The sequence below is a fragment of the Anguilla rostrata genome, chromosome 15 (assembly GCF_018555375.3).
Source record: "Anguilla rostrata isolate EN2019 chromosome 15, ASM1855537v3, whole genome shotgun sequence".
In the NCBI taxonomy this organism is placed as follows: domain Eukaryota; kingdom Metazoa; phylum Chordata; class Actinopteri; order Anguilliformes; family Anguillidae; genus Anguilla; species Anguilla rostrata.
In genome coordinates, this window is record NC_057947.1 from 21,317,000 (window position 1) to 21,340,206 (window position 23,207).

Sequence of the window (23,207 nt, forward strand, 5' to 3'; positions counted from 1 at the left end):
ATGTGATTAGCTGTCATCAGTGACAGATACACCTCTATCTCCCTAGAACTGTATGGACCATAGGGGAGAAATGGTCATTGGCCTGCAGTTGAGTCAGAGACATCAGAGGACAGGTGTGCGCGTGTGGGTTGCGTAGCAATAACTTCTGAAGCTTATGTTAAACGTGCTAGCCTGAATTTTGTAATTAAAACAGGGCTCCTGTGTCTGCAGTGTTGCCTTTGTAAAGAGTGTCAGGTTAGATGTGGGGAGCCAGTCACAGTTGGAAGTTGGATAGATCCTGCTTGATTGGTCTGGTCTGAGAATTAAAAATGAGCGGGCAGGTAATAATGCTGGAGAGTCTATTATTAATGGAATATAGCGGCATTATTATGAAACCACAGGCGTCCAAAATGGTAATTACATTTAAACAGATTTGATTTCTGTGCTCAACAATTTGTCTGCAGTGCCTCTCTATTGAAACTATTCAATGAATCTTTTCTTTTGAGCAAGTTCTCAATATGTTTTTTACAGTATTTTTTCATTTTTTGGGTGGACCGCAACAGCGGCTCCAGCCATATAAATGCGAATGTCTGTGACTGAGTCACTGAGTAATGAAGTTACACCATTGGTCGCCCAAGTTATGAAGTTACACCATTGGTCGGCCGGTCCAGCCATATACTAGGTTTTGACCTGGTCTTGTTCAACTTTCCGAGGACTCATACTGTTCTATATGAACCTTATAGAAACTGAAACAGAAATGTTAGGCTTGTTTATTTCCAGTGTAAATCATACATGAAGACAAAGATAGTTGTGGTTAAATCTGAGCTAAGGTTAAGGACAAAAGACATTGTGGTCACAATCAGTCCTGGACTAAAGCTATGGTGAAAAGACAATGGACTTACCTGTCATGTCAACATGTATAGGAAGGAAAAAGCACAATCTTTTTACAACTGCACAAGTGATGCTGCGTGGTGTTTATTCAAGCAAAAATACCATAATTTCCTGTTTTTTGAGAAATTAACAGGCCATCTTTGGATTGTCTGAGCCCTTGACTGGGGACAAGTGTCACTTATCCATTCATAACTGGGCCATCAGATTCTGTATCACCTAAACAAACAGGATGATATGAAATCTCCACCTTCAATTCCCTCGCCTGCTGGTCTAGCTCTGGTGATGGACATGTGAAAGTCAGATAAAATCTAAGACACCCACTGGCTGTAGAAAGATTAGCTTCTGCAGTCTATGAAGTCATCAGGCTTGGATTTTCTCTGCACTGTACGGCCTCAACCCACAGAAATAAAATAATATAAATAAATAAAAATGGCCAAACTCTGCCTTTCTAAGCTCCTTATTGATCAGTTTAGCTGTTTTCTGTTCCTCTCACCACTCTCTGTACCATATCAGCAAGTGCTCCTCAGTTTACCCCACCCCCTCTTTGTTATTGAAATCACTCTACCGCTCTGCCACTTTAAATTAGAATTGATAGGGTGATCTACAATCTACATATTACTTTGTTATACATACTACATAGCAGTATATGGCTGATGATGTTTGCCCATAGCTGACTATTCTATTCACAAATGGAATTTGAACGAGCAAGTGGTCTTCTATAAGATGGAAAATGAATATTGGCATGATAACAAAGTTTTAAAAAGCAGACTGCTTAGTTTACAGACTTTCCAGTGTTTACTTTCATGGTGTGAGCGTCAAGAAAAGAATGACAGGATGTGACAGTCACCAAGTAGAACTGACTTCCTGTTTGCTATGTCACTGTTTTTGTTTTGAGATGCAGCAGCTTGGCAAAGCCAGGGCTGATTATGCCAGCAGGTTCTGTCAGTCAAGATCTTCTTCTCCAAGGCTAAAATCCATCGATCCTACAGATAGTCTGGCTTTGGACTGATTAGGGCCAGGATTCAACATCCTTAAAGAAGCTACATCCCTCCATAATTGGGATTTGGGTAGCCCTACAGCACGCTGGTCCTCAGACCAGAAGCAGGCCTTGTTCTAGAAGGTTCCCGTGAAGAATTTGCGTGATTTAGGCTGCCACAGCTTTTTTCTCAGAGAGGACCATCTTCTCAGAGGCTGATTGTCAGATATAGACCCGCCACTGCCCATAGAGTGGAACTGGGCTCCACGAACAAATCCACAATGAGCCAAAACTGACGCTTGGTGCCCACAAATGTTTCCCTTTGCTTGATCATTCAACCAGTCATACTGCTTCTTCAAAGGACAACTAGGGTCCCTGTAAAGAGAACAGAAGAAAGTCCTGCCAGTCTATTTATTTATTTATGGTTGCCGCAAAATCTGCGACCAGAGATATTCTGCCCAGGCCATTAGCCTTGATTCTTTTATTCTTGTCAATGTGCTCATCGCTTCAATTATGCATGGAATGTTGAAATGACCAGACTCAATTGGATGCTGTGGATGAATAACACATTTCTACTAAACAATGGCTTTGTTAATGGATTGGTCAATGGCTTACTTCACTCCAGCATGTTTAACCCATCACAAAGAGGACATTGCAGATGGTTGTACTTTACGGGGTTCTGTGTTTCGCAGAGTGATGCAAGCTATACTGTAGGTGAGAAGTTTAAGCATTCAGATGCACATATACATAGTGATAATATTTGCAAATACACCATTGTCAGACTCATTATAAATGAAATAGAGTAAATCAAAATCACTTCCACAAACAACCAACTTGTCACACGATACTAAATGAACAAACGATCCTCATTATTCGATTTGCCAACAATAACACCCCTTGGTCTGGGGCTGTTATAACAGTTTGGGGTAGGCCCTTTCCTGTTTCAGCAGACAGTGCCCTGGGCACACAGTGAGGTCCATATAGAAATGGGTTTTTCGAGAACGGTGTGGAAGATCTTGACTTGCCTGCATTGAGCCCTGACCTCAACCCCATCCAACACCTTTGGGATCAGTTGGAAAGCCAACCAGGCCTAATCACTCAATCAGTGCCCGACATCATTAATGGCTGAATGGAAGAAAATCCCTGCAGCAACACTCCAACGTCTACTATAAAGCCTTCTCAGAAGAGTGGGGGTTGTTATAGCAGCAAAGGGTGGACCAACTCCATATTAATGCCCATCATTTTGAATAAGATGTTGGATGTCAGGTGTCCCATGTAATGTATAAAAAAACAACATGGAAAAATAGTTTTCACGTGCCCTTCAACAGAGAGGCCATGACTAATGAATGAGCAGGGTATCCCGTTTCTGTCCTATTTATTGCTGTGCTTTTGTTTTTTTGGGGGGGGGGGGACATGATGAGGAGGCTAGTGCTGCGTGGTGCACAGCACAGAGAAAAGCAAGCAATGGCGACGCTTTCTGTTGTGTCACTGGTCTGCCGATGGTTGGTGTTAAATATTTAACGGAGAAAGAGCCTGAGTGTGTGACTGCTGTGTGTCAGGCCTCATCCAACTGCAGTCTCTGAGAGCAAGAGATAGAGACAGAAAGAGACAGACACAGAGAGTGAGAGTGAGGGCAAGAGAGAGAGTGAAAGAGCAAGAGAGAGAGAGAGGCAAAGAGAAAGAATGAGAGAGACAGAGAGTGAGAGATTGTGAGAGAGAGAGAGAGAGAGACAGGGAGGGGAACATTTCCTTTATGCCGAAACGCTATGCTGCTTTGTCTTTCATAGAGAGTATACTGTAGCGTGCATGTAGCCTTCTCTATGTGCATCAGCCCCGTGACTGAATTGGATGGTCGGTTTATTGGGAGAATTGAGAATTTTTGTATCATTCAAGGCAGACATATGACATCTAGCTACATGTGACTGTGCTGACAGGTACTGCCACTGAGACTGTGAAGAGAACTAAAATAACACCAGAAGAGTGTGACTGGTTTTTAAAATTAGCTCAAGCCATTCCTTTTTCATTATTTAATAGCAGCGTAAAGATAAATGTAGCCTAATTGCCACTAATTATCCCCGCCACAGACCGGGAAAGATATTCTATTAAAGAAAACTTTTTTTCCCCTTATTCTTTTGTACAAAAAGTTTGACTGCAGTCAGGTCTCCTCCTTGGCATCCATCCAAACGCGTGTCTTTCTACACAAAAACGGCAAACAAAGGACTTAATTGAATAGCGCCTAACTACACAGCACAGTGTTGTGCTCTGTCTGTGTTCACCTCCGTGTACCCATTCCAGTGGCACCCCACATCATGATGAGGTTGTAATGAATGCAGGATGTCTGCAGGAAAGCTCAAGGCAGTACACGACTACATCAGAGAGGAGAAATAAAAAAAAAGAGACAGACATGTAGCCAGACAGCGGCGAGAGAGCTTTTCATTCTTCTGCCCCAAGAAATAAACCAGACTTGTAAACAGAATACCTTGCATGTTGTCCATGCTCCAGAATTCTTCATGATTGTATTTGTGAAATCTTGGCAAGACTGGGCCTATCATCTCTAATTCCTACTACTCTATCACACTGATTGGTCTAGACCCAGCAACCCTGATGCTGAGAGACCATCGCTTGATGTTCAAGAGGCATGGGGCAGCTGTCGGTTAATTGATCATGAATAAGGGCATCTCTCTCTCTCTCTCTCTCTCTCTCCCTCTCCCTCTCTCTCTCTCTCTTTCTCTCTCTCTTTTTCTTTCTCTCTTCCTCCCTCCCTCCCTCCCTCCCTTTCTCTCTCTCTGGGTCCGTTCTGTGCCACAAATCGTTCATGGTGCATAGCACGAAAGAGGCCGTGGGGAGCCGCTAGAGGGGTCTACAGTTGAGGTTGAAACTGGCATCATCTAGATGCTATCAAAGCACTGCGTGCTGCCGTACAGACAAAAGCAAATGGTGGCACGGCCTCAAAGTGCTCCATCTGAAACAGAAACAGGTCCTTTTTCTCATTACACTACGATCGCGTTGTAGAAACAAGTCATGTTCATGCCCGTTTCTGTTTTTGTTTTTTTTTTTTGCTCTGGGCCAGGCTTTAGACTTACAACAAGCATGGATTTTTTTCGCTAGCTTTCTGTTGCAGGAAGCTTCAGGCTATGCCATTTCAGTATGTCCACTCTAGCCAGCAGGGTGCTCTCCTCATTTGAACTACTCCTGTCCTCATTTAAAAACAGCAGTAGATCTATAAACAAGGAGGTAAACAGGACTGTGTTATATAAACCTGTAAATGGGCCTCCTTTCCCAATATTAATGGTGCCGTATGCAAGTTTGAAGAAATGAGCAAGAGAGCTAGATAAAAAATTTTTTTTTAAACATTCCACCCCCTTCCACCCCGCTCCTCAGCCCTCCCTCCAAAGTCCCTCTCTCTAAACACATGCACAAGTACTGTCTGGCATTTCAGTACAGCAGAGAGAGGACACATTCTATCATAAATGGCCCTGGAGTTTTGGATCCTTAGGAAGCTAACTTTAGCCAGCTTATTGTCTCCAGTCACACAATCACCTCAGCTGCTTCCGCTGCTGCAAGCTAATGGATTTTATCTGATTTTGAAATTGAAAAATGTTTTTGCTTTCATTATCTGCATGTCTTAATGTCAAATTCAAAGTACAAATAAAGGTTTTGGAGTTTTGCTTCATTTGGAGGTCTAGCTTGAGCATCATCTCTGCAGTAACGTTACCTCTGCTCTGCTCTTTTCTGTGTATCCCCACCCACCCTGTGTGAACACAAAACAGGATGATTGACAGGCAAGCAAGGCATAGAACATTTTGATTGGTAGTTAAAATTCAGGCACAATGAAATTTGGAATGACTGATTTCAGATCATGTGACAGTCAGAGAGACTAGATTTTTTCTTTGATCTTGTAATGTATTGATATCGTCAGGATTAGAAGGAAATTTGACCAACCAAAAGCGTTTTACAACAAACTTACATACTGCACTTTTAACCCCATGCTAGTAGTGCTGAATTTTATTCCCTTGTGACCAGGGACCAGTAGTAGACATGGCCAAGGAAGAAACTCCTTCCTTATCCTTCCCAAAATATAAGTTATGAGCTGTATGCGTTATTAGGAAAACATGTTTAGGTAGCAAATAGGTAATTAGAGAAATTTTGTTGTTTGACAAAATCCAATTTTGTCAAACAGATCTCTTGGCTCCTTGTGTTATTCTCGATGCTAACAATCAGGGAGTGGTTGCAGTTGAACATCTTACTTCCCCTTGATCTACAATGGAAATTAATTCTTAAGAGATCAGGAGACTGCTTTGTATGAGTAATTTCTCTGGAAACTTTTAAAGTACTGCTAATGACAAAAATTGAGTGCTTTCCAGAAGAGTGGCTTTTAAAGGCTTTAATTAATAAAGAAGCAGTTTGCGGAAGCAGTAGAGGGAAGTCGTATGTTTCAATTAGCGGGGCAGCGTGAAGATGTCAAGATTCATGTGCAGTCACTGAACACTCCATATGACTCCCACTGAGAGAAAGGAATTTGTGTGACTTTCCTTCCTACCACATTAAAGTAGGTTAATCTCATTAATGTGAGAGATATGAGCCTAGTTTTGGATGCTGGTCTGTTTTTCTGTCATGCCTTGACAGCCCTGAAAGCTTTTCTGGGTAAGTGCACATGCTTACCCATGAACGAGCTATGAACGACAATTGGAATGCGTGTGTGTGTGTGTTTGCACATGTGTGCATGTGTGTGTGTGTGTATGTGTGTTTCTGTCTTGTATAATGTCTGGCATAGTTACAGAATTTCACATATAAATACTTGTCATCTTTCTGCAGAAAAAGATAAAAACATGAATGGATGAATGAATCATTTTATATCTAAATCTAGTGTCAATAAGAATTACACTTGAAATTATTATCCTATGTATTGTGGATTAGCACAGACATAATCTCCTTACTGACAGCTGATTTTCCATTTAAAATATTATATGTCTTAATGTGTTTCTTGAAGAGAAATAATTGTGACATTGCTTGTGTCTTGCAGTTATGCTAAGTGTTGGATCTGACTGAAAATTATTTGTAACGCAGCAGGAGATAATCTATGGTGCTGGGAATGCTGGGAGATCTTCTAGTTGTGTATGACAAGTGTGTACACAACAGAAAGTGCATGCTGGGTGAGCCCCCCGTGCTGACGAGGCCCAGCGGTAGTGGGTCATGGGGAGTGTGTTCTAATTTGTCATCTCTGATGGTAATCTTGTTAGCCGAGGCCGATTCCAGAAACCAGTGATGTGACAAATGTGTGGCTTGATGACTCACAGCATGCATACATAAAGAGGCTATTCTGGGGAGTGGCTGTGGGGAAAGTATTTCTCCACAGAGGTTCAGGAGCTCTGTCTTTGGCCTAGAAGGGGAAGAGCTGAAGGCCTGTCCTGTTTCTGCCGAGCTCAGAACTCCTCAGAGAAAGGAGAACTCATACTATACATTTCTTGTGATTCTTGTGATTCCTCCAGCCTTTTAAGAGTTGTTGGCCTAGTGTGCCAGCAGCTCTTATACCAAAATACCTTTCCCCGCAGATCATATTCATATTCATAACTATTGATTTGTCCTACCTCTAATGTGCATGAACAATTTTGCAGTAACTTTAAAAGGTACACTGCACTGCACTATCAAGTTTAACTTGCCTGTTAGTGTACAGCATTGTCGCTGAACAACATGTTAAACAGGTTAAACACTTAAAGACAGGATGACATGATGTGAAACAAATGAGAATACATGTCAGATAAGTGGTTGTTGGTTAAGTGATCATGAATAAGGGCATCCTCTCTCTCTCTCTCTCTCTCTCTTTTTCTCCCTCTCTCTCCCTCCATCCATGTCTATCTGTCTGTGCAGGATATTGGCAGTAGCTTATCATAAGAATTTACCAGAAAATTCTGCCAATATTAAATGGTTTCTTTATTTTTATTTCCCATAAGCAGCTGAGGGGTCTACACATTTTGATGTTGGTGAAGATTTTATACCAGAAGTGATTACTAATAAAGAAACTTGAAATTATTCCCAAATTGCTGTTTTGATTTTAAAATGTCACAGCAGCCAAATGCAAGTTTATTGGTTATTGCTCTCTGGAAATTGAAGTATGAGATGTATACACAAAGGTTAAAAGACTAAAAGAATGGGCAGACATCACTCCATTAAAAATATGAATAAATGACCTCATTGATGAAGGATTCTGTGGAATTATATTAAGTTTGCTCACAGCTGTCCTTATCAAAGGTGGTGAACTTAAGAGTGGCTTAAATATTATCCATATATTTGACTGAAGATGTTTTGCAATGAGTCAGATTAAGTGGTTTGTTCAGGGTACTTTGGCAGTGCACTACCAACCTTCTGGGTACTAACTTAGATCTCATATTCATCCACTCCTATAATGAATGGCACAATGAAATTGGCAGCGTCTGTGTGTACAATCAGCAGCTCAGTTCCACAGGAAGGTAGAAGTAGACTTATTTACAGGGTTAATCATGAGCACATCTTACAAGCAAGTTCACTGAATGGCAGGAGCCTTGATGAATCCCAGAGTCAGAACCTAGCAGCATGGAATGATCCTTCACAGAAACCTGTGTCAGGATTCATTTAACGTTTGTCCATAACTGTGACTAATGTTGTGTGCTTTCCTGATAGTTAGATAATTTTATTTTTTAAATTGATGTACTGCTGAAACAGTATGTGAAAAATATAGGGGTTTGATATTCACTTCTAGTCATCGATCCAGTAGTACTACTGGTTTCCTTTTATGCCTTGATTGATTAATGCCACTGATTGGTCAGGTTCCACTCACCTGGTGTCCCAGGTCTAAATCCCGAATTAGCGGAGAACGATCAGTAAAACCAGCAGTACACCTGGCCTCAGGGGCCAGATTTAAGTGTCCCTGCTATGGGATTAAAGTAACTGGCTCAAAGGCTCTTTACTTACAGCTCACGTGGGGTGCAGATGGTGCAAGTTTGACTTGAGGCACAATCAGTGTTGTTGAAATCAAAGTGTATTGAATAGCGCTGGAATTGTGTAGAATGGTGCAGGCGAAGTGTTCTCCTTTGGAGTATCTGCTGCAATGTACAGTAAGCCTCCACAGAAACGTGCTATGAACCATCAGGTTATGAAACTTTCATAACTGCACCATGCTTAAGAGTTTTTCCAGTCTCTGCAGCTTAACTGCATCAGGGGCATTCATATTTTATCAGCATCAGACACTTCAGTAAAGCACATCCATAGGGCTCTCAAAAACCCTCACATAATCATCAATTACATACCATACTCACAGTATTCTCATTCCAGTCTGTGAATCAATGTGTCTATGAAGGCAATCACATGCCAACAAGATTGGTTTGATACTAGAATCCCTGCATCGATTGCTTCATGAGGGCAACTGACTTGGCTTAGAACTTGTTGTTAGTAGAGTAAGACATTTGCTGACTGATGGTTTGCATGATCTGTTTCATACTACATTTAAAGTACATATCACTCTATTTGTGTGTGTGTCTGTGTGTGTGTGTGTGTGTGGGGGCAGTGCAGAAAATTAAAATCAGGACAAACTGAATAGTTTTGTGTTGGCCTTTTGTCTTCAATCTCAGTGAAAATGCCTACTTCTTATCCATCTGTTGCAGCCTTTTTCCATCTTGGGAATGCTGGCTGTTTCTGAGGGAGCAATGTGAATGAAGGATGAGAGCTCTGGAGTGTCTGTTCATCCTCACAGAGCCCTGAAGAACTTATCTAAAATGGAGCTCAATTCGCTAGCATGCCTGGCTTAAATTGGTTTCCGATGGAATGCCGTGCCAGTCTGCGCTTCTCTGCCAGAAAGCGTGCAGCTCTGCGCTTATTATTGTAGATGGCATGATAGCAGATGGACTGCTGTCTGAGGGTATTCCCATCAGTCATGAACTTAAGTAGCCTATCACTGTCAGGCACTTGTATTATGGACAAGTTGAATTTTACTTTGAGCACAATGCATACCTGCCCCTCGATTTGCCCACACATCTAAGGGGACAAAAGTATACCTATTCAGAAGGTCATGTGATGACCTTGGATGCTCTGGATCCTGGTGGAATTCCTTAGCTGAAGTTTCGTCCCTGAGCAGAAGTTCACTGCACACATATTTAACATTTGCTAAAAAAATAAAAATAAAAAAAACAGTCTAAGCATAGAAATATACATTTTTTATGGGCCTTTTTAATAGATCTCCTACACTTTGTCTGAGATTTCTGTTTTAACAACTGTCCGACAATTTGCTCAGCCAATCAGCTGAGTCGCTCTTATGGTAAATTGTGTGTCACATGACATACAGCTGTAGCTGTACTGTCAGAGTACAACAGCTCTACTTTGCCTTGCTTCAGGTTGTGTTTGTCTTTGACCCTGACCCTGTGTCTCAGTCCTTGGCCTTGACTGTGACTACGCTCACGGTCAAGTCTGGGCCAGCACCCTGTTGAACAGTTGTGCAGCCTGCTTCCTGTTGTTACAAACTGCAACCAGGTTCAGAGCTTTTTATGTAGGCCTAGTGTCAAATGACTGTCAATTACTATGTTGAAAAGAAGTGATATTCTTTGAAAATCAGAAAGATGTGAAGCAGATTTAGATTCAGATTTTTTTGCATATTCTGTATGCAATCAGTCAAAAATTTTTGAGAGGTTTCCACCACTTAGGGTACTTGAACTATATATAGTGTCAGCAAGGTGAAGTTTAATTGAAATATGTTTAATTTTCTGAACCCAGAAGTTTCAACCGTTAACACCCTATCAGCCTATCAGCACTCTGAATACCGAACACAAGTGTATCAACAGTTAAAACACCTCATTTATCCAACAAGTAAAATATATTTATTTGATTTAATTTGATAATTATTATCAAATAGATCAATTATCAATTAAATCGCCAAAATGTGTTGATAGGCAAAGCAAACTGTTGAATCAACCTTTATCAAAATGTACAACTCAGAACAAGATGAAATAAATGTATTAAATTACAACTAATATTGTCTAATCTAAAGACAAGGTTCAACTACCTTAAAACAATTAACAAAAGTAACAGACAAAAGTAGTCACACAAGAAAGGAATAAAAGCAGGTACCAAACCACAGCTTTTGTCCCAAAGTAATTCAAGGATGTGCAAACCATTTTGAACCAAAATTCAAAAACCCAAAAGACAGCAGGATATTCCAAAAGACCGGAGATGAAATGTAGAATGCCAGTCCTAGATGCTGGACTAAAATGCCAACAATAGCACGTTCTGTGTGTAATACAAATAGGTCTGTATTATGGCATTCAGGGCCATAGGCTGAAAAAAAGCTTCCAGTGAGATAGTTCTAAGTATTTTTTCAAGGATTTTATAGTCAGACAATTCGCTCTTAAACTCCACTGGCTGTGCATTGCCTGTAGGCAGTGGAATCGTTGGAATTCATCTCTTGAAACTAATGAAAAATTCAGACATAAAATGACGGTTTCATCTCAGTCATACAAAGTTTCTGTCTGTTCTGTGTTTGCATTTAAAACAAGCCCTCCAAGCAACGATTCAGAACATTGTGAAGTTTAAAAACAGTGTATAAGTCTCCAGACCTATTTCAGTTGAATGTAACTTCAGTTACCGGGACCGTTTTTCTTTCGTTTCATATATTGCTAAAAAGCCCCACAGGTTACACAGGCAGCAATCTGCAGCACAGTTGATTACAGACACCCTCCAGCTCGGACTTTGATCTTGAGGCTGCAGTTTCATTTGTAATTTCTATTTTGCTTAAACCAATGTGTAATGACGACGGTGCCACGTTTTTTCAGCTTGTCATTTGAAATGAATGACTGGGTGTGTTTAATTCGTTTGAACATACTTTCTTAATGTTTAAAACCGAGGATAATCCATTTAGAGCGTTTTATGACAAACTTTGACAGGGAGAAATTGACTTCAGCGTAGAATACTTTTAAACTACAACATCGATTCTAGGAGCAAATTATAGGCCAGAAAATTTCAAAGGTTTGACTTACCTTCTAATCAATACGGACAGACCTCTATTAACGGATCAGACTCAGGACATAACTGGTTTGCCATTTTGAGTTAGCAGGTGGGCTAACGGTTTGATGTCATTACAGACTGATCCTGGCGGCTTGAACGAACTAAACCCAGCTGGTCTCAGTGGTGGAATCAGCCATCACTAAGAGTTTTGTCCAAAATCATTTGTTTGAGATTAAAAAATGATCTCTTCAATCCACACCCCTGTCAACTTCAACCGCCTAGACTGCTTAACAATAAAGCACATGGGGGTGGTATATTCTATGTGTAAGGCTAATTCATATTAATTATTGGTTTCTGCATGCAAATACGGTAATCGCTCAAAAATCCCACACATAGACTTTCCTATGGCTATTATTCTTTTCCTCTTTAGCTGGATAAGTTCTGCACTGCCATGTGTAGCGCAGCTAAAGGGTAAGTAGTAAGATTAATGCTCAAATTGATCCCAGAATTCACAGCAACAGGCAGATATCGCTGTTTGTCTGACCTTCTCGATTCCGCTTTCATCCACGAGACTCCGATTAAGTCACCCTAAAGTCATTTCAGAGTTATCTCTCTATTTGTGCTCTATGGAGAAATGCTGCAGTCAATATTTGAACTTGAACGCCTGAATAGAACGTGCTTTGTCTCTGAAACGTACATTTCTGAAAATTTTGTGGGGATTTCACAAATTCCCTGGTACCTTTTACAGCCATATTATTTATTTACTTGACAGGATTGTTTGTTTGTTTGCTGAACAGGTTACTCTACAGGGTTGGAGTCCTGATCTATGTGGTCACTTCTGGCACTACGATCTTTACTTCACTCTAGTGTGTTTCTTTTGCACCTCTGCACCTTGAACCAATGCACTTGTTGTACGTCGCTCTGGATAAGAGCGTCTGCTAAATGCCTGCAATGTAATGTAATGACAGAATTCCATGAGTTAGTGAGCCAGAAAGGAAAAGACTGAAATCAAACACGCAAATGAATTAATTAATTAATTAATTAATGAATAAGACAGTTACCCTCTAAACATAACATTTGTTCAGCCGCTGAACGACTGACATCTATAGCATGGCCCTCCTTTGGTGCTTCAGTCCGGCTTCAGAAACTCCTGGGTCATGCTTTGTTCTTCTACAGGATCACATTAGCCTTTGGTTGATTGTTCAGATAGTTACACCGAATTTTAAATTCTATCATTTTTATAACGATACAAATGTGAAATGACAGGTAGAGTGGAATGATAGGTCGACGCTTTGTTTTGTTTTGCATGACGGGAAATTGAACTGATAAAGCGGATTAGATGGCACTTTATTTTCAGGACCATGGACAGCGATCATGAGCGATGCTGTTTGTCTTAATGTAAAGGGCAGGTAATTGCTACTGTAATAGGACAAGTAGGCACTATAACAACAGCAACAATAAACATCATCATCACGTTTCATGTATTGTCGTTACTTGCAGATTCTGCTAAAAAGAGGTTTGCACCATTTCTGTGATCGTCATAAAAACTCCACTCTGTTGGACAAGGAGTCACTTCCTCCCGCCCGCTCTCTTCGTAAGAGCACAGTCTCCCCCATCCGGGAAGGGAAAGTGAATCTGATTGCCCAGATGTGGGAGTCGCAGTGACGACGCAGAGGCGGACTGTCCGGACTGTGGCTGCTTTTGGTGCTTCAGAATAGCAGAGTGTCTAGAATATATGTTTCGTGTCTGCTGGTTGGATACTATTGTCAACAGATAAATTCCGTCCTCTTTGTGATATGATATTGTGAAATGTAAAGTGCAACCTTGAAGTAGCCTATCTGCACAGACGTCTTCAGCCCGCTCAGAATAGTGACAGATCCATTGCCGTCTACCTCCGGTTAAGATTTGGCAATTGATAATCTGGGCGCCTGGCGGTTTTCTGTGAAACCCTGCTCTCTACCGTATGCGTTTGACAAATCTTTTGCCGAGTGGTATTTGAATGCATGAACCACGTCTGAGTTAGAACAAGCCGACTGAAGAAGTTCCATTTCCAAGATTTCACTATGACGGCTACGAAGGAGCAACAAAATCAAAGAGCGAACCAGCCGCAACAAGATGAGGTAATTACAGCGTAAACTACCATGTTACAAATTGTAATGATTAAATGATTAGTTGATTCATTTTCCATTATGTACGTGCGGTGAGTTATGTTTAAAGCAATAGGCAGTACATTTCAGCGTATACCGTAGTGAATACTTTAACGAATGGTTCTGTAGACCGTTTCCTTGTCGCGTAGAACAAATAATCAGTTTATAGCTTTGCGTTGTGAAAGGTTAAAAGGGACCAAGAATGGAAGTTATTGAGTTTCATATTAGCCTAATACAAATTATTTTATATCCAGAAATGTACCTGCTGTTTCTATTCAAATAGCCTATATGACATGGAGCGGGTCGCCATTGATAATACGATTCGTAATTTAAGTCGTCTTTTACCGACACTAAAGTGCATGTTCTGTTATCTTTCTGATTCCGCTCACCTAGAAACGCTCTTCACGGTGAGTGAGGATTTAAGGACCTGATCCAGCACTTGGGATGCACGTGCCATTCTTATATCAATTAGTCGCTCAAAGAGTAGCTTGTCAGCTGTCGGGACAATGAATAATTAGTGCTCTCAGGGGATGGATACGACCAGCACAGCCAGAGATGGTGCTGCGAGCTCGCGGAATAGGCTATATTGTGATTCCGTCCTGGTCAGGAATTCATCTAGTGCTCATAATGCCCTTAGCAACGATAAACACAGGTTGCTTTATTCCAGCGGATCAATTTATCTCACCCATGCATTTCATGATACTAAGTTGTGTTTCTTTTCATCGTAATTCTGCTGTTTATGGTAAACTGTTTTGTTATTATAGGCGGCAGTGTTCCCTAAATGTAGAATAGAACCATATGCTCGCAGTCCTGCAGGTCATAGGCGGGCGGTCTTGATTCTATGACACCCATGTACGTTGAACACAGACGCTTTTGATCGGAAAAAGCCTATTGTACGCTATTGACTGCAATGTACATGGCGATCTGTAGGCTATAACTAGTTATTTTACATTAGCCATGCATGGTGTTAAGAATTAAAACGGGTAGTTAAGTTTTAATTAGGAATTTAGCGTGAAAAACCGAACTTCGACGGTTACAAAATGACAGCGCTTGGAACGACAGCTCTGAATTAGGGATAATCTCCTTTCTTTTTAATTTTAATAGCACTGATAATCGGCACGTGCAGCGCCGTTTTTTTTTTTCTTCTTTTTTTTTTGTGAATGATTTTCAAGTAACTATATGTACTATAGGCCTACTATTGTTTTGAAGGCGAAGCTATGTTCGGTCTCGAATTATTTTTAGTTATTTCTTGCTCACCTATTTTTAAATACCCAATCATTTAATATAGTTTAGCAATACAACTGCTAAAATACAATATATGTATTGAGTGCATATATTTTGAATTAATCAAAGCTGTTGCCCTTAGGCAGAAATAGGGGACATGTTCTTACCCATTTTGGGTTATTAAGGATGGTAAAATTTCGAGTCGCATTCAACAGTTGGTATACAGAAAATACTAATCTATAGTTGCTTTATACCGCAATAGTTCAGGAGGACACAGTCGCATGGCTGTTTGATTAGGTTTGTTGGACTATTGAAGGAGGCATCACAGCTTGGGAGATGAGAGGAAGCAGAGAGGAAGCAAATGAGGGAAATGACACAAGAGATGCATTTAAAAAATGTAACTTTGAGAAGTTCGCACCATTACTGTGTCAGCAGTACAACTTCAGACGTGGCAGCAGTTATTTAGTAGACTTGCTGTCTTCAAATTTTACTCCTATTTGGAAAAAGTAAACAGTAGGAGGATCAGAGACTTTAGAGACTGGATACATCCTCGTTAAACTAGCCTTCATCCTCCAATAACAAACTCGCAAGTTATTTTAAATACTCTTGTCCTCCGAAAATAATACTGTAAAACGCGACTATCGAAATTCTGGTTAGTCACTCATAGAATGGTCCGTCAAACTGTTTACTTTTCAGGGCAATTCATTTATTGTGCGCATAAAACGTGCAGTGATGGTTTTTGTAGCTAAGCTGCGTGTGTGCGTGTGCGTGTGTGTGAAGAAATATCCGAACAGCCTGACATTTCAGTCTGTAGTTCGATTAAATAAAAATAAATAAAATCTGATTTGTCGTGCCATTAATGTTTGCTGACTTGATGTCTCTTAATTTGATTGTTTAGTAACTAACGTGATAAATGTATCAGCACACTTTTGCTTTCCGTTGGCCATAATCTATCGTGCATGTTCATTTTACTTCAGGTATTATGGGTAAGCATGTAGGATTATGGGTAAATATTGTCTAGAGACATGAAAGGAGTTGACTGATCCCTCGTTGTATTTCCTCTAAGTGGACAACGATGAAGTGTTTTTTGAAGCCTGGCTCGTCACCATTTTGAAATTGTTCATAATGACTGTTGTTTGCTATACGGTGAAAGTATCTCAGAATTAAATTGTATCCAAACAAAGTGGCCATGCCACATTTGCTAAATTCCTTAATACGCACGAACAATTTAATTGCAACTGGCTTTTCAAAAACTTCTTTTCTCGACAGATAATGTTCTTTGAATATAATATCTAAATACAGGAAGCGGTAAGTGTCATACTGATTTTATGAATGAAGGAAATGTACAAACATAGGCTACACATAATTTCAGAAGTGCTGTAATGCAAAATCGCCAGTTCCTTAAACTGCCTTTAAACTGCAGCTGAACTATCGAACTGCTCTTCGCAATTAATACAGTAAATGACTTACAGCGATTTTGCTAAATATTTTCATAATTCTAAGTATATTCATGTGTAGTTAATATTTAAATAATGATGTTCATAATTAATTACTTAATTATTCAGATGCTTAATATTATAATATTTATAAATGCATTATTCAGTTGCTTGACATGTGCCTCAGTCTAATTTGTTTCTTTTTTTTTTTTTGTTGTTGTTGTCATTGAACACATTCTTTCTCCTGTATCCCTCCGCGATTTGGAAAACCCAGAGCTGCAGTGTCCTCTGTTACTACAACAGTTTGTTACCCGGCATTCGTGTCCTCAACCAAATTCAGCTAGTCATCACCTCTTTTCAATTAGCAGTTCCTCAATTCCTGAACAGTCACTTCCCCACTGGAAGGCTCAACTCACAGTTGGTGCAGGCATACTATGGGCAGCTGAATAGTGGAGGCACTATTGAGCAATTAAAGCAGGGGTACCCTGTGGACTGTACTCCCTCCCTCCCTTTGTGACACAATGGCCAGTCTTATGCTCTCTTACAGGACTGCTGGCTACAGTTGGCACTCCTGCAGTTAATTTCATAATGAAGACCATGTGGGGTAGTAGTGCTCTGAGCAGATATCTTGGCAGGGTACACCACCTAACAACTCAAAAGTGTATATTTTTTTATACATTACAATGATCTACAGGATCAATAAAGTATCAGTCAAATCAAATATTCAAATCCAGCCCTTAATGCCTGTAGTACTACTGGTTTTCTCTTCTACCAGATATTTAATTAATTATGGTCAGTAATTGGTCTAAATCAGTCCCTCTTTGAGGGAGAGAGAGTCAAAACAGCAGTACTACTGGCCTCAAGTGCTAGATCTGAAGTGCATAGTGATTCAGACGAGGGCCAGTCCTGTGATCAGGAAGCCTACAACTGAACAGTGGATCTTGGGAGTTACACAATATATACATATAAATACGATCAAAAAACAGCCTCAGAACATTTAAGTCTCCCCTTTATTGTATCACTGAATTATCTTACCTCGCTTTACAGCTGAGGCCTATTGTATTATATAATACCACTGTCAATGTCTTTGTAATACTGATCAAAGCATACATTTGATAAATGGGAGTTGTAACAGCAATGCATGGGATGAGAAGATAATGCACATAGCTGTTTTGAATACCACAGTAAGTGATCCTATAGCCTCAGGTTGCCATTGAATGAGAGGTTGGCTGTTTAGTGAAGATCATATTAAGCTTATCATATTTTCGTGCATATAAATTCTGAATATAACACATGTTCTTGCTTGCTGTTAAAGCAGTTCTGGAGGAAGTAAAGCTTGGGAACATAGTACAGGCCACATTACTTTTAATGTCTGGTTAGAGTGCATGTGCTATTGTTCTTTATTTAGATGTTGACCTTTATTTAAACAGCCAGTGGCACCTTGCCATTTTGTTATCAGTATAATTTGTATCATTATCATCTGTATTCTTTTGTAAAACCATCAATGCAGCCATTGATGTGAAAGGTACGGTTGTTCTGGTAAGTGTGTGTCCTCTACTGCTGAGGATATAATCTCTCAGTGCAGATCTGAATTCTGAATTCTGAAATTACTAGGTTAACCTGTGCATCTCCAGTAACTTGCCATCTGTGTCATCTTGCATTATACTCTAATGCGAGCACCTCTACCCTCTTTGAGCCCAAGCTCAATAACAAGATCAACAGCCCTCATCATCACCTGCCCCTTTACATGCTGGTATGCAGGCAGCAAACAGTCAGAGATTTAGGTTTGCTAAGATATTCTTGTCAAATAGTGAGGCAGGCCTAGATTGGATCTAGTCTTGTTCCTAGTGGCTTTTGTAGACTCCCACACATTGATGCCTATGAATACTTGTCATTGCAGTAAATTAATACTGTGATGAGATCATAATACTTTCCCAGCAAACATAATGCTTGAACATGCATTTTTGCACATCTTATTCCGCTGCTATATATATATATATATATATGTGTGTGTGGTATACTTTAATTTATTTATATAGGGTATGTTGTCTGAGCACACATACACTTTTACAGCAATGTCCTGTTAACATTGGATTGTGGATTGTGGAAGGACACAGAGTACCTGGAGGAAACCCACGCAGACACACACAACACCATATCCTTACAGTATATGCTGGCTGCTGACTGGCAATAAAGTTTTTTCAACTTGGAGTCTGGCCTTGTTTAGTCTCAGAGCGGAGGCAATCAATGCATGATATTGCACCTTCCTACGCGTCATCACTAAGCTCATGGGTGGGGTGGGCAGAATGGGGTGGGGGATATATTGACAGTGTCGTGTCAATGGGAGATGGTGGGATAAATGGGCTTCCAATGCAAATGCTTAGCACCAGCCACCCACCAGCCCTCCCCGCCTCCCTATCAATCGGCACTCAGCATGTGGTGATTGAGCGCTAATCGAAACTGAAAGCAGGCCTAATGCAAACCTGCGGGACTAGAAAGGAAGCGGCGTAACTCTGAAGTGAAAGGGCGAGCCACAATCGTTAATTGTCTGCAAAGCACCCCACGGCCTTGGAAACCCACCCACATTCGATCCACAAGATCTGAAAATATCTCCCAAGGCACAATGATTGCCCTGAGATGAAAATCTCACAGACTGCGTTTTGGGAAGTGGGAAAAATATTAGTAGTGTGTGTTGTCCTGGGCCCTGGAGTTGGGGGACAGGGGCCCCAATGGTCTATTACCTTGTGGTAAATTGTATTGTCCCCGGCCCGTGAATAATATAATAAGATCATTTTATCTCAAGTCTGGGAATTTCATCCGGCAGCCCTGAGTGACTAACCGCCTGGCATTAGGCTTTCAGTCTGGCCAGGAGCTTAGCAATTAAACATTTCCTCCCTGTAATTTTATAGCCTATTATCTAAACAATCCCCAATGTTACTGCATGCCTGGGAGCTCTGATATATCATTCTAAAGGGTATCTCTTGCGTGATCTGTCAATATATCCTGAGTAGTATATTGAGGTCTTTGACATTGAAGCTATGTTTATTTATTTAGATTCATTTCTCATTTCCTCCTGACTAAAATAATAAGGTGGCTAGAGCTCGTCTGATTTCTACATTTACAATAGCATGTCAAGTAGTCCGCTGCATGGGAGCTCATTCTATCTAATATGCCCAATAAAAGTAAAAAATATGCCCAATAAAAGTAAAAAAAGTTTTTGCAATTTATGGGATGATTTACTTGAATAATATATATATATATATACTCTTAATACTCTCAGACATCAGTAGGCAGTATGCAATATATATGATTATGCATATAATACCATAGTTATTCCCGGGAAAATAAAGCCAAAATGTTATGTTATGTTGCCATTTAAAAGAGTTATTCTACTTGTAATGCAATTTGCTTTGTGTGTCCCGTACACATCTAACTAGAAATACCTAAAACAAACATTTTTTAAATTTCCACAGTTCACTGAATTTCACGCACCAACAGCACATGATAATTAGCAGGTACATTACTGATCTAATCTCTGAGGAACTACTTGCTTTTGAAGTATAAGTATATGCATATAAGCTTATCAAAATCTGGTCATACATACCTGTATTTCCTTATGTATGCTAATAAATATTGTAGCTGTGGAAAATATTTCTGCAGTAATTTGAAAAACACGATTACAGAGGATGTCATGTGAACTTGCTATTTACAGCGCTCTCCACAATATAAACCAAAGTGCAGGTGTGTCAAGGTCAAGAGCCTATAGAAGATCAATGTAGTGTCTGAAAGCCTGCTGGCCTGTTGAAATGGTGACTGCTGCCAGCACATTGTGTTCTGTATTGTACAACCTTTGCTGCTGAATAGCTCCATCATTTCTCACAAATGGGAATTTCATCATCCCCAATTGTTGTTTTGTTTTTGTGCGCTTGCAAGCACTCAGCCAAATAAACTGAACAGTATAATGCATCGACAGTACGAGAGAATATATTAAAGGGAGGAATAAATTGTTTACAGATACTGATCTCATACTGGAAAATAAAGAACAATATTGCCTATCCAGGCTAGGATGCGTTCAATGAATCATAGAAATAGAATTAATGTGAGTGTTGTTATTAGAAGCGTGCTTTTTGGATGTAAGTCCCAGCAGTCATTTGTAGTTTCCAAGGGTTCAGCCCACCGACTTTGCATGGTACATAATGATGGTGAGCAAATTGAGAGCTTAACTGCCAGAGTATTAGTGTCAGTCTCTGGGGAACTCATCCAGGATTCTTCTGATATGTAGAATGATAGCTGAAATATGTTAACAAATACTTGGGAGTGCTCGGTGGCCCTGGAAGCATGTGGTGAATACTCAGTAGCACGATCCAGTCTGGGCCGCATGGTGGGGAAGCACTAATGGCAGCTGCACTCTCTGAGGGAGTGACCCCTGATTTGTCACAGAATGACAAGGATGAACATCGACCTGGAATATGAATGTGATTCTGTGCTGTAACTAGTGATCCACGACGCGCTCGTTTGTTGCTTGGTCATGCAATGTGACAGTCTTACTTGTGTGAAGCGTGAGTCGGAAAAACTTTCAAATGTGCATTGTCTTTGTAATGAGGGGTTTATGCACTGCAACCCTACTGTGATATTCCTTTCTATGTAGTTGTTGACGGACTGTTCTTGCTGACAGTCTGATCACGTCCTGCACTGACATTCTCAGTTACTTGATGTAGAGTTGCATTTGTTATGTTTCTCCACTCATTCACGTTTTTACTTTAATTTGTCACATTCTTCATATTTCCATATATAATATAATTATCAAGAAATACCTGCGTTGCACAAGGTCAATACAACACGTGAAATGAGTGGTAATTATCATTTACAAGTGTTGTTATAAGATATGAAATTATTATTTTGATTCCATTTTTAGTACAAGTGTGTAATCTGTCTTAAACTGATTGTAAAACTGGTTATTAAGAATTCAAAAAATCAATCAATCAATCAATCAATAATGTATAAGTGGTGTACAAAAAGATAATATTTATGTGAAATACAGGAAATTTACAGTTAGTCAAATGCATTTACTGAGAAGACATACAATGTAACTTACTGTACACCCGGGGTCATAAATGACCAGTTTTGCAATGGTGCACTATGAGTTTTCCACAGTGCCCTTGAAATAACCAAGCAATGCCAGCCAAAGTAATAAAGCTCTGTAATTCACCTCCAAAATGTTTATGCAATTTGGAGCATTTCCTGGTTAATATGTGATCTCTTTATGTTAGGAATGAGCTGCCAACTCAATTTGAAATGGGGAGATAGAAGCCATTGACACGTGTGTTATCACCAGCCGTTCTGACAGAAAGGGCATCTGATGCATAAAAAGTGAATTGGAAGACACAAAGACTTGTGTATGCCAAAATACCACAATTTATATGCTTGTCACATGGCCAGAGTAAGAGCAAGCTACAATCAGTACAGTTTAAATTTATATGACTGGGTTTTTGCTGCACATTCTGGTTCGGCATCATTCTTCTGGGTTCAACACCAGTGCATATCATACTGCTCCCCATAGACCAAGTTTTAATCAGCAACTGTGATTCCTGAGTCACCACTGTGCTAACCGCCACCCCCCGCCCCCCCACCCCACACCACACCACACACACACACTGCATGGGCTCACCCACGAACCAGGGTTTGTTTTCCACAATACAGACCACATGGCGCTAAAGATCGCTAATAATCGCAGCGTACCTCTGATGAGATAAGGGAAAAGCATACCTGCTATGACTTCAGAGTCATATCACCTAGATACATACTCTAAGGTAAACCTCTCAATGTCTAAACTGTGTTTGTGGCCCTTAGCCACGGTCCTGAAGCCCCCCTATAGCTTTTAAAGCAATCCATTTGTCAGTTTACTTTTCATGGTTAGCGCTTATAAAGCACTGGTTTTACATTTAACAGAAACTCATATCCAAAGTGATGGCTCTACCATTCTCTCTTATTGAAGTTACTATTTCTAAAAGCACAGTCGTTGCTTTACAGCATTCCCCGAGTGGTCTACAAATAACATGAATACATTCCGTAAGTTGATAATGACCGTTCTTGCGCCAGACTCCAAATGATAAATCAAAGGTAATCTGGGGAATAGTCACTATGTTTTCTTGTTTTTTTGTTTGTTTGTTTGTTTGTTTGTTTTTCTTTTTTTTTTTTTTTGTTAGTAGAAGTGTTTATTTTTTTCAGCACAAAGTTGTGTTATTAATTGAGGAGATACCCTTAGCTGGATAAACTTCAGAGACCATCATGATGAAATGCATATCGTGAGTGTCATACGAGCTGTAGGAACAAGAGCTTTGGAAAGCAACAGTGATAAATAATAATATGCAAATCTGAGAAACAAAAATGAAAATGTATACTGAAAGACAACATATGCACATACTAGCTGATTCTGCCAAGAAATCTTCAGTGGAGCAAGGGAGCATAGGTGGAAATTAGCAGAAGGCAAATTCTGCATGAAGTATTCCATTACAGAGAGTTGTTGGTGAGTGGAATAGCTTGCTAGGTCATTTTGCAGGGGCAGAGACCTTAGGTGTTTTCACGCCC

At 40.2% G+C, this 23,207-nt stretch overlaps 1 protein-coding gene across 3 annotated transcripts in view; it reads left to right on the forward strand.

Annotated features, from left to right (window-relative positions):
• LOC135240577 (inactive dipeptidyl peptidase 10-like) overlaps positions 1-23,207 on the forward strand; it is a 169,755-nt gene that overhangs the window by 53,760 nt on the left and 92,788 nt on the right. The window contains exon 1 of one of the 3 annotated variants that reach the window (XM_064310205.1): positions 13,405-13,932. The exons of the other annotated variants lie outside the window; for them this stretch is intronic. Coding sequence (XP_064166275.1) covers positions 13,876-13,932 — 57 coding nt within the window. The 5' untranslated portion in view covers positions 13,405-13,875. Of the gene's footprint in view, positions 1-13,404; positions 13,933-23,207 lie in introns of those variants that run through there. 3 annotated transcript variants of the gene reach the window in all.